This window comes from Colius striatus, chromosome 1 (genome assembly GCF_028858725.1).
Source record: "Colius striatus isolate bColStr4 chromosome 1, bColStr4.1.hap1, whole genome shotgun sequence".
NCBI classification, from domain to species: domain Eukaryota; kingdom Metazoa; phylum Chordata; class Aves; order Coliiformes; family Coliidae; genus Colius; species Colius striatus.
In genome coordinates, this window is record NC_084759.1 from 124296796 (window position 1) to 124308389 (window position 11594).

Consider the following 11594-nt stretch of genomic DNA (forward strand, 5'->3'; position numbering starts at 1 on the left):
TCTTGAGGTCTCCACCCAAATCTTTCAGTGAATTTATGACAATGCCCTACCCAAGTTAAAAGGAATGAAAAAATGAGCTTCTCTGGGCAGGCAGTGCAGAAAGCATAGCAGTGAAGATGTCATGCTGGTGCTTAGGTGCATGGTGTATTAGATCTGGGGAATAGAGAAAGGACTAGAGGAATGAGAACAAGGAAAGGGCTCTAGGAAAGGAAGGTAGAGGAAGAAGTGGAAATGGACAGCAGTGCAGTTTCTGCAATATTAATCCCCTACCCTGTAAATTCCTGAACAAAAGCGTAACGTCAGACCCTGGCAGAAGGTGTGCACACAGCTGCTTCCTCTCCAGCTGCACCATGTCATAAACGATTCATACTCACATGGCAGTCCTGAATTTTCAAAGCAGAAATACCTACTGCCCTGCAAGCCCTCCTCCACCTCTCTCACTGCATCTCTCAGATATCATTAAATGTCCTTCATCTGCAGCATTACTTCAAGGCTGTTCTGCTTGTGGTGCACAGGCTGAGAAGGGGGATGGAGCTGGCCTACCTAGGGCATATGTCTCCCAAGGCAGCCTGTGACACAGGGACCTCTGTGGAGAGGCTCAGCATCTTCTACAGGTCATCTTGAAGACCTGCTTCTACAGTCACCTGTTGTAAAAGAGATGGGCTTCAAGGGAGGCTGGGATGATGGATTTAAACCCCTGACTTCTAAGTTGACTGTGGTGATGCAAAGCCACAATGTGGTACTAATATATTTATTCCCACAGCAGTCATGAGGTAAGGACTTGAAATAAGATTAACTGCTAATTTAGAAGTCTAAGAACCAGGAATTTATGCTGAACAGCATCTCTTGGTACTTTCCCTTATCATTCCTTCAACATTTTTTCAAAAACCAAATGGAATATACTGTAACAGTCCCACTCTGGGACAGCCCGAGTCCTGCTGGAAGCCACAGAGAGGCTGTTCTACAGCGGAAGCGCAAAGGCAACCCTTGGTCACTAGCAGTGAATGAATGAGATTTCTGGAACTGCCTGTATACAACAGAGTCTCTCTCTTCTGGGGAGATTTTCAGGGCTTTCACATCCGCACAGGTTGATGATGCTTGATCAAACAGTGCATGGAAATGTATTCCGCCCCAGCCTCATTCTCTGACATCATTTCTTTTTAGCAGTGAAAATCACTCAGAGCTGAAATCAATCAGCCTATGGACAAGCTACAAGGAAGTGCAAAGCACTAACATCAACCTGAGCTTCAGAACCAGCAGCAGTGTTGATATCCTCTTTTTGCTGGGGCCATTGTGAATACTGGGCGTGTTTTAAAACAGGATGGTGTTTCCCAAGCAGTTTTGCTTTAGGTGACTGTATGGGGATTGTGTGGCATCTGTGTGAGTGTACAGCTGCACAAGCACATTGGACATCCCTCCTAAATACTGTTTTGCTAAGGTCTGTGACTCACTATACAGCTAGGAACATATTTTCTGCTAGAATACTAAACATCCAACTCTTCTCCTTGACCTCAACAAGGGCTGCTAAATGCTTCAACTCTTTGGGAAAATAAAGATGCCTATTTAGGTGTCCCAAGCTGTATTGAAGACTCAAAGCATCTAGTTAAAAAATCAACTCCAAGCTTTCCCTCAGTCTTTACCACTAAATTCATCTGTCAGCAGCGGGTAGCACATCTGTGCCCTGATTCACAACAGGACTACTTCACACTGCAGCGCAGCCAAGAAGGATGAGCTTGCTCTAAGAATCTATGCTGACCAGACCTAGACAAGTTGTTTGGCTCAAGTCCTTGTTCTCCACTATATTTCCTGTACCAAAAGAGTCAGATGGGACCACGTCACACGACATCTCTGTTTATTCAAAGCAACCTTTTGTCCTTCAGCTTTGTATCATCACATTCACCCACATACAGTCTGCTGTACTCCCCCCAACAGTTTGCTGAGTTACCCTCACCTGTGCCCTATGGTCTTGCTGTAATGATTGAATGAGTGACTCTGCAATGGTATGACTTTCCCGTGGTTATATTTCTGAGTCCTCAATAGGCCCGTTCAAAAATACTGCAGTAGAAAGGGATGGTGAAGATTCATTTGGAGGGATAATTTTTTCATTTGGGAACTGTTTAACTTTTGACACAGTGTGGTCACGGGTTGACTTGCTCTCCACAACCTGATTCTTAAGCATCCCTATATCTGAGTCCCAGGCTTGCCCCCGCCTCAGTTTCTTGAAGGTGTTACGGAAACCCTCAGTACTAAAGTAGTAGATCAAGGGGTCCAGCATGCAGTTCATGCTGGCCAACAGCATGGTCATAATTAACACCTGGCGCACAGTCTTCTGTGTTTCTTGCTCAACCTTCATCACCCGGGCCTTTATCATCCCATAAACTGCCAGGGTAGTGTTGTAGGGCACAAAGCAGATGATGAAGATGACCAGGTTGACCAAGAGGAGACGAACAGTCTTCTGCTGTCGCAAAGTCTTCTTCTGGCTGCCCTGGCAGAGCTCCTGAAAGATCCGAATTGAGCAGTATGTCACAGAGCTGAGAGGCAGGAGGAACCCCAAGATTTCGGCCAGGACAACTAGGGGAAAGAGGTTTTTCTGCCACATGTTGTCACTGAAGCTTTCAAAGCACAGATAAATGGTCTGGTTCTGCACCTCACAGTGGTTCTGCTTGTGGACTATGGCCGTGGGGATGGAGCCCGTGAAGATCACAACCCAGACGATCAGGCAGAGGAGCTTGGCGACCTTGGGGCGCCGCAGATGCCGCCAACGAAGTGGGTGGACAATGGCAACGTAGCGATCCAGGTTGATGCACATGAGGAAGAGGCAGCTACCATACATGTTGATCTGAAAGACAGAGCCAGAGACCTGGCACAGGGTGTTACCAAAGGGCCACTGGTGGTTGGAGTAGTAGTAGAGCCGCAGCGGCAGAGGGAGTGTGAAGGTGAGGTCGCTCACGGCCAGATTGAACATGTAGATCATGACTACAGACTTCAGGCGCAGGTAGCGGATGAATATCCACAGGGCCATAACATTCAGCATCAGTCCCGTGATGAAAATCAGGATGTAGCCAGGCAGGAGGAGGTGGTGGTTGAAGCTGTAATCCTTGCATGTCTGAGACGTATTGGAAACCGACATGCCCAGCGGGGGTCAGGAGAGGGACTTGCTGGGATGGCTGAGCCTGCTGGTGGGCTCAGGAGGCTCGAAGAAAAGCACTGAGAGAAGTCATTCCCCTCTGAGAAGCCACAGGCAGGTCATTCCCCTCGTCTGCCGCTGGGAGGTAGGTGTGCACATCTCCTGCAGTTGCTGCTTTGGTTTGCCCATCTATGGTCATCTGGCAGGGGTAGTAATGGAGTCTCCCAGAACCAGCTTCTGCCTCTAGGTCAGCAGCTCTTCCCAGTGGCTATGAGCATGCTGAAACGATGGAGATGGCCAGTCGTCAGCACAATTCCTGGTCAGAGTGGAAGACCAAGGCACGAAAGTTTAAGTTAGAGGTGGAAATCTCTTGAAATGATACAATCGCACCATGGTGGCTTCTGCAGCAAGAACTCACAAGACTCACAGAAGACTAAGAGAAAGGGACAGTAGAAAAGTGAGTAATCAGAAGGCAGAAGAAGCCCAAACACAGAGAAGGTAATTGCTGTACAGAATCACTTGTCACTCTGCCCCGGAAAGTGCATGTTGCTGAGAGCACACGTTTACAAGAAAGGGACAGAGCAAGAGCACACAGCAAAAATAATCCAGGCAGCTCCAGAAAAAGAGAGACACACAGAGAAAGAAAAAGAAGAGAGCAGGCAGTTTGAGGGAAAATGCTGACTGGAAGGCACTGAAAATAAAACCTACGTGCTGTTGTTTTAGATCAGAGAAGCAGGACTTTGTACATCCATTGCAGATAAAAAGAATTACATAGCAGTTAGATTTGACTCCACCCTGACTCCTTCTCCCAGGTGAAGCAACCCACACAAACCTGAGTGCCAGCTGACTGGAGTTCCTTACACTGCGTTACTTTCATTCAGTTCCTTTGGTGTTCTCACTTGCATGGGACCAGTGGCGTTTACTTGGATTGCAACATCTTCAGACCATTTTCCCCTTACAGCATGGTAAAGCATGAAGCAGCTCCATGTCCCACAAAAACAAAGTAGCATAGACAGGTAAGAGGGCACACAGGAAGGAAGGAAGGGCCATGGGATTCATGTAGACAGTGACTCCAAAGTAGAACGAGACCAGTAACCCCTCTAGATACTAATGCTAGTACTGTCCTGCCAAACATTGATCAGCTGGAGTGAATCCAGTGGAAAGTCACCAACATGCTCAGGAGGCTTGAGCACTTGCTCTGTGAGGAGACACTGAGGGAACTGAACTGTTCAGCTGGAGGAAAGAAGGCTGTAGGAGATATAATAGGATGTAATAGCAGCCTCTCTAGGCTGGGTTTGCATGGCAAAGTTTTGGTAGCAGGAGGTGCTTACCAAGGGTGGCTTCTGTGAGAAGATATTGGAAACTTCCCTATATTGGACAGTGCCAGTACCAGCTGTCTCCAACACAGACCAACTGCTGGCCAAGGCTGAGCCCATTAGTGATGGTGGTAGTGTCTCTGTGACAAAATATTTAGGAAGGAGAAAAATCCCAACAGCACAACAGCAGCTGGAAGAGAAAGGAGTGGAACATGTGAGAGAAACAGCTCTGCAGACAGCAAGGTCAGTGAAGAAGGAGAGGGAGGTACTCCAGGTGCCGGAGCAGAGATTCCCCTGCTATATTCAGACTAGATATAGGGAAAAGTGTTTTCACTGTGAGGACAGTCAGATGTTGCAACAGGTTCCTAGAGAGGTTGTGGAGTCTCCATCCTTGGAGGTTTTCAAGGCTGGGCTCTGTAAAGTCCTCATTTGATCTGAAGACTGACCCTGCTTTGAATAGGAGGTTGTGTAGAGACTGCCTTAATCATTCTATGATCCTAAAACTAGCCATCTGCCCCCAAAAGGTGTCACAGTGGAGCAGGGGTTGATAAGTATGACACATTCTCCCCCATGCAGGAGTTAGATAGCAACTGCCTGACAGAGCCCACATAGACTGTGATTTCATTCAAAAGGAAAGAAGAATTTTCTGTCTAGAGGAAATCTTTACATCGAGTTGATATTACTGTAAGAGGAAGTTACTCAGCAACTTGACAAGCATGTCAGCCCTTCTGGATGGCAGTGTGGGGCAATGCACAGATCAAGAGGGAGGACGTGTTAAAAGACAGGAGTGTGTGCTGATGGTAGGAAAAATATTAATTCTAACAATAGTTAAATTGTTAAAACAAAGTTAAACAACGACTATATACAAGAAAAGTTAAACAATGACTATATACAAGAAGTCTACATAGAAGAGAGCAGACAGCTATCAATTTGCCCATCCATTGTGCTGTTGAGCAGATTCGCCACCAAGACATGTTTCTTAGAGAAGCTTATGCTGGTTTGCCAAGCTTTATCTGAGCAGATTCCACCCTTCTTGGTGGATGAAAATTGTGTATGAAGATCTGTATAAGATAATTCATTGAGACAAGGCAGATGTGCAAGAGTGCTGTTGGTTTCAAGTAAAATGATTAAATGACTCAAAAAAATCTCAAGGAGGATATGCCAGTTTTTGCTAGAGCCAAAACAGAACAGACTGGTGGGATCTTTGTCTTGACTGAGACTCTGTGAGACTATGACCTGCTCTAATATGTATGCCCAGCACAGCCAGGTGTCAGGTGAAGGTGACTTGTTTCCACAGACAAGCTGTTTTTATCAAGAGGTATTCAATAAGCATCTCTGGAGAATAAAATATGTAAGCACAGTCCATTCTATGTCAGATCAGTGGTCTGTCTGCAACTCATAGACGGCGAAGGGATAATGTAAGAACAGTGCAATTGTATAGTTATGCTCTCTCAAGTCCTCTTCCTGTTTCTAGCATATGGTAGCTCAGGGGTTTCCTGAGCCAGAAGTGACCTATTTGTATTCCTTGGAGAATTTTTCCTTCATGACTTTTTACCATCTACAACATCCAGTGCCAGCAGCGCCAAGGAGTTATGCAGCCTAATCACATCATCTCTCAGCCTGCCTTGTACTAATTTTTGAATCACCACCTGCTAGATTCAGTTTCTAGTTTTAGTACTGGAAGAGATAGTGGAAAAACAGAATCCTTGTTCACCTTCACCTTTATCACCGATGATTTTATAACCATTAACTATATTCCCCCTTCAGTAACCACTTTTTTTTGGAGGGTAAAGGGTCCTTGCCTTCATAGTTGTTCCTCACAGAGGAGCCATCCTGTACTTTGAATGTCCTTGTTGCCCTTCTCAGCACTTCTGCTACAGCTTTTGTGAGCCCTGTGGTGGTGTGCTCAGATTGTACACAATGTTGATGATGTGGATGCCCTGAGCTGAGTGGGTGCAGATCTCATTTGCAAGGAGTAATGGTCAGTGCAGATTGGTTTTTCTCATCACTTCACTAGGTGAAATTTCAGTTGTTATTTTAAGGCCAGCCACTCACACTTCTCTTAATCTCTGCAGTTCTTTGCAGCCAACCCTTAGCTTTTCTAACCTGAATAATTTTATGTCTCCAACAGATTTGTTATTTTATTATTCATCCCTCATGAATAACTCAAACATTTCAAGCCTCAGCACCGGTGTCTTAAAACTCCACTGAGAAAACCAACTATCTACCCTCACTCTCTGTCCTATCTTTTAGGCACTTTTTATCCAGGTAGGAGCCTTTTCTCTAGATATCTTTAAGCACCATCTGTGAGAGGCCTTTTGAAAATCCACGTGGGCCACTGTTCATGTGCTTGTTGACTCCTTCAAAGAAGAACTGTGAGACACAGCATCCCTTTATAAAAGCCATGATGACTCTTCCCCAGTAATTAGATGTGACTGAATGCCAATTGATTTTTTCCTTTATTATAGCTTCTACTAATTTGTTGAGCACAGACATCAAGCTCCCTGCTCTGAAATCCCCAAAGAGCCTTTTCTCAAATTGTGTCTGCTACTGAGCCTGGAAAAGCAGGTTTAAGCAAATGTTTCTACACCGCAGCTAGCCAGGTCTTCCAGCCTTCAGTCACTTTCAGACCTCTGGGGCAGGAGCCATGTGGTTTCAGACACTGCTTGGCTCATCTTGCTGCTCCATAACCGTTCCTACCACTGTACTGATCAGAGACAGTCTTTTGATGAATTTCCCCAAAAAGACAGTTTCTGCTGTGGGAATCTCCCAGGCTTTCCTGCTGTGAACACCAGTGCAAGAAATCTGTTTAATTTTTTTTCCCCACCATCACATTTTCTTTTTTTTCCCTAAGTGATCTTTCCTTACCTACTAACTCTTCAGCCTTCGAGACACCAAACAACAGTTCTAAACTGGCAGCAAAGATCACTGAGCGCAGAAAATAGATCAGGGTTTTCTGAGGGAATTTTGTGTGTATGTGTGTGTGTGTGTGTATGGAAACAGAAGCAAGAATCCACTATGGTGGTGGTAGAGAAGCTCAGCTGACTGTGCTAAAAGAGGTACAGTAACCAGCATCTCCAAGACCCAAAATGAGTTGTGTACATGCCTTTGGAAAGACAAAGCTGTGGAAATGTTTCTCCGTGGATCTCTGGAGGTACTGTTCTGGCTGTCCCTTGCTCAAGAGGAAAGCTGGCAACAGGGAGACAGAAGAGCTGAAAGAGTTTGGATTATCCTAGTTGGTTAATGCCTGAGAGCCACAGGCTGTATTCTTTGTGTCTGCCTCTAAAAGAACCTCAGGCACTCATTGCTCTACACGAAAGCTGCTGAGAGGCCTCAAGTCACCGTCTGTGTAAGGAGGCAACAGTACCACAGCCGAACAATCTTCCTCCCCATGACCAGATACTGTCTTGAAAGCCTTAAGGAACTTTCTGTTTGGTGACTGACCTGATGTGGCCCAGGAGGTGAAGGGAGCATCTTTTTACCTCTCAGTGAAGATCAATATGAACACCTGAAGTCCGTTTCCTGGAGACCATAGCCTTTTCTCCATCAGAGACAGAAAAGAGCAGTTCAAACTACAGATGCTACCTAGGCAGATACTACTTTCTGTTTCCAGGTGGAAAAAGAATTTCTTGCTAGTATTCGTGCTCTGGAAGGGGGAATGGGGGGAATGCCATAGACATGACAAATGCACACACGCACAGAGTATGAGCAACTGCTGCAGCGGAGGAGAAACTGTGGAAACTAGAAGGAAAGGAAAACATTGGTGAGGGAGGAAGAGGTGCTGGTATAGGTGTCACATGGGTGCAATGTCAACTGCTGTCGCTGTGTGAGGGGAGAGGAGAAAGCAATGCTGGAGGAGGGGCAGAGAACCCACAGAAAACAGTTGAAATGAATGCACCTCCCTCCCATCCTGTGACCATCCCACCTGGATGTCATCCACTTGCCCTCCCCAAGCACTTGGGAGTTGCCCAGGGCCCTGGCTGGCATGAGGTGCTGGACTAAGATGAGCCAGAGGTCAGTCCCAAGGTGGGCACCTCTTACCAGAGGCAGTGAAAACCAGCTGCTAGCAGGGAGGCCTCCCAGGGCTTTCATATAGCGTCTGAAACAGGTGTGCCAAGAGAAAAGTGTGCCTGGCATTTTGCTCCTTGTCCTGGATGTCTTTTCTCCTGACACTTTCTCACTAGCAGCCACTCCCTCCTAGCACTGCAAAAATGATGTACGGGCACAGCATGGTGGGATACAGGGAGGCTGAGAAAAGCCAAGTGTGCTGCAGGGCTGGGGTTCCTGAGAGTGACTTTGGATTTGAACCCTGGAGGGCTCAGGAGCTGCCGTGGGGACACAGAATGTGGCACTGGGGTGAGGAGCAGCATGAATGAAAACATAAACTTGTTTTTGCACAAGTTTGCTTAGTAAAACTGAGAGGAAATAACAAGAGAGCACCAAACCTCAAAAAAACCCACCCAACTTCACTTTAGAAATTGAAAGCATATCTGGTTTTTTGGGGGTTTTTTTGTAAATGTGTGTGCCTTTTTTTACCTGCCATAGGCTATATTTGAGCCCCACTTTTCACCTTTTTCTTCCTAACCAAGAAATTAGATTATTGTGATGATTAGAACTGCAAAGACATTAAGGCTTTGCATGGCTTGTTGGTAGTGAGAGACAGGTGACATCAAAGCTCGGACCTCCATATTTAACTCACCAGGTCAGATCCCTTTGTGATCACATTGTTACTGCCTACCTACTCCCTAGAAGTGTCACCCACCTCGATCTCTTGAGGACCATGTGGAAGAGCACTTCCATCATGGGCACCTTGGCAAGTAAGCTCTGCAGGCTGCCCATGCTTTTTGGGTCACAGGATCCCAAAGAAAGCCCCCGTGTGAATAAATACCAAGACTTGCCTTGCACCTCTCAGTTCAGTAGGCAGCTGAAGAAGAGTAGAGGATTCCGCAGTGCCCCATGGCTAGGTCTGGCAGCATAGGTGCAGCAGCTCACAGAGACCTATACCCAGTGTGCCCAGACCATCCACCTCTCCTGCTGTTTCCATCTCGCTTACCTCTCTGCTGGTGCAGAGCCACGGCTGCACGCTGCCTCGATGTCTGACAATCACTTGCACTGCAGAGGTGTTGATCCAGGCATTGAAACTGCAAGCAGCTTGAACCAAAACCACACAGGCTCTTTGGCTACTTGTTCATCCAAATTGCAGCCAACTCCAGCTGCGCCATGGCTGGTTCTACGTCTGTCATGCTGCAGTTCGCCTGCCCTCCTTTCTCACTTCCTGATGCACTTCTGCCTGGCCACAAAGCATGAACTTTGCTATCCAAAGCTGATAAGCTAAAAACATCCTATGAAAGCAAACGTAATTGTGAAAGAAGCAACACCCAGCTGTCCTTGCAACTAAGGAAACCCGTCCTGGATCATAGCGACAAACTCCTGTGCTAACTCAGACACCCCCTAGACTGAAGAGAAAATGGAAACATCCCCTCCCCAAAATATTGCTGAACGAGGCATAGAGGTGAAATACGGGAAGTGAGAGCAAAGTTTATTCAATCACTAGGCAGCTCAAAGGCTTGAGAGTCCTGTCAGTCCCAGGGGCTCAGGTGTTTTGGGGCCAAGCACCTGCCTGAGAACCCATCTGTGCACTGCTGGCACGAGGCAGGAACACAAAAATAATCGAGCTCTGAAGGGGTGGGAGTCAAAGGCATGTTTGCAACAGACAGCAGTCCCTATTGTTAAAGTCTGCAGGAGCCAGGGCACTATGAAAGTGCAAGGGCTGATTTAGCAGGGTATCTATGACCTTGCACTGCTGAGGGTAGTTGGGAAGAGATCTGCCCTCCCGCAAGCCCACTTGGAACTCCTTGGCTTCAAGTTTTAGTTCTGCTTTGCTAGTCCCAGCACACCTGGAAGAAGACACAGGTCATGGGGACACACCTAATCCTACAGCTGCCCTTTCCAGGAGCAGCTGCCCCAAGAAGAAGGTGCTGTGCCTGTGGGCTCCCTCTTTTTCTGCAGCCCTTGCCCAGCTCCTCTAACCGTTGGCTGTTGCTGCTGGTGTTTGACTTTCTCACTCCCTGCCTGCCGTGGTCTGCTGTCACTGCCTCCTCATTCAGGGAGTGACATGCCAAGGGACATATGTTCCTGCTGTTCATAAATCCTTGGAGGGTGCAATAGCACCCAAACCACTGATTCCACCCTGCTCCTTTTTCGTGCCTCTCTAAGTGTCTCCAGACCCCTTTTCTCACTCCTTAGTTGCTGGGATCTTTGTTCTCACAGCTTTTTTTTTTGGCGTCTCTTCAGTTCCCATTGAGGCTCTGTTACTGATAAAGGCTTGCAGATATAGGGGAGTGAGGTGTCCTTCTCTATTTGCAAGAGGAGTCTCTGAGGAATCTCCATGGGAAGTTTCCTCTGCCCTGCAGCCCTCACCCCCTGCACACGCCCGCACACACACTTGGCTGAGCCTGGCAGTCCTGGCTTTACTCTGTGTGTCACTTAGCTCCTCTGTGGCACTTAGCCTAGCCCATGGGCCTCCCCCCAGCATCCCTCCCCCAGCCAGGTTCTCTCACCTTGCGAGGTCTTGGTGCATCAGCCCATGAGCCCAGTCTCTCCCAGCCCAGGTGTGCTCACGTCTCTGCCCCTCACTGTCTCTTGGAGGCTCAACTTGTTGGGAAGAGCAGTGCAACTCCCGTCATTTCCTCACTACTGTCTGAGTCTACAGCAGGTAAGACCAGATTACTGGGGTGTGTGTCGGAGGCTACACCCTGATGCTGCAGATCCCAACATGCCCGCCACCACGGAGAAAGCAGGAGCAAGGACCCAGCAGAATGATGGATGGGGGGAGCTGAGAAGGCAAGGAGAGAGGTGGAAAGTGCTGCAGCAGGGGGGCTGCTCAGGTTTGACAGCATGGATGATGAACCCCAGTACTCTTCAGACCTCTTTGTGCAGGGAAATGTGGAAGAGCACAGCAAAGGGGTGAACTCACACGTGGGGCTGTGTTGGGAAGGACCAAAGCAAGGTCAGAGCAGCCATGTTTTACTTCCTGAATGATTCATATAGAAAAAGCAGGAACCACCTGGATATGTGAGGAGATTCACTTTCCAGGGTGATGGGGACAGTCATCACTTCCCATGTTTGCTGGGGAAACCCCAGGCTTTTCT

General features: G+C 47.5%; 1 protein-coding gene across 1 annotated transcript; it reads right to left on the reverse strand.

Annotated features, from left to right (window-relative positions):
- Nucleotides 1-1866: 1866 nt before the first annotated feature.
- Nucleotides 1867-9675, reverse strand: LPAR5 (lysophosphatidic acid receptor 5). The gene is made up of 2 exons (XM_061988764.1): nt 9497-9675; nt 1867-3443 (listed from the first exon to the last, which is right to left on the reverse strand). The coding sequence occupies exon 2, from the start codon at nt 3128-3130 to the stop codon at nt 2018-2020; it is 1113 nt and encodes a 370-aa protein (XP_061844748.1). The 5' UTR covers nt 3131-3443; nt 9497-9675; the 3' UTR covers nt 1867-2017.
- Nucleotides 9676-11594: the final 1919 nt, after the last annotated feature.

What these genes read in the sequence shown, in the direction of transcription:
- LPAR5 (XM_061988764.1), bottom strand. Translation starts at nt 3,130, where the DNA reads ATGTCGGTTTCCAATACGTCTCAGACATGCAAGGATTACAGCTTCAAC.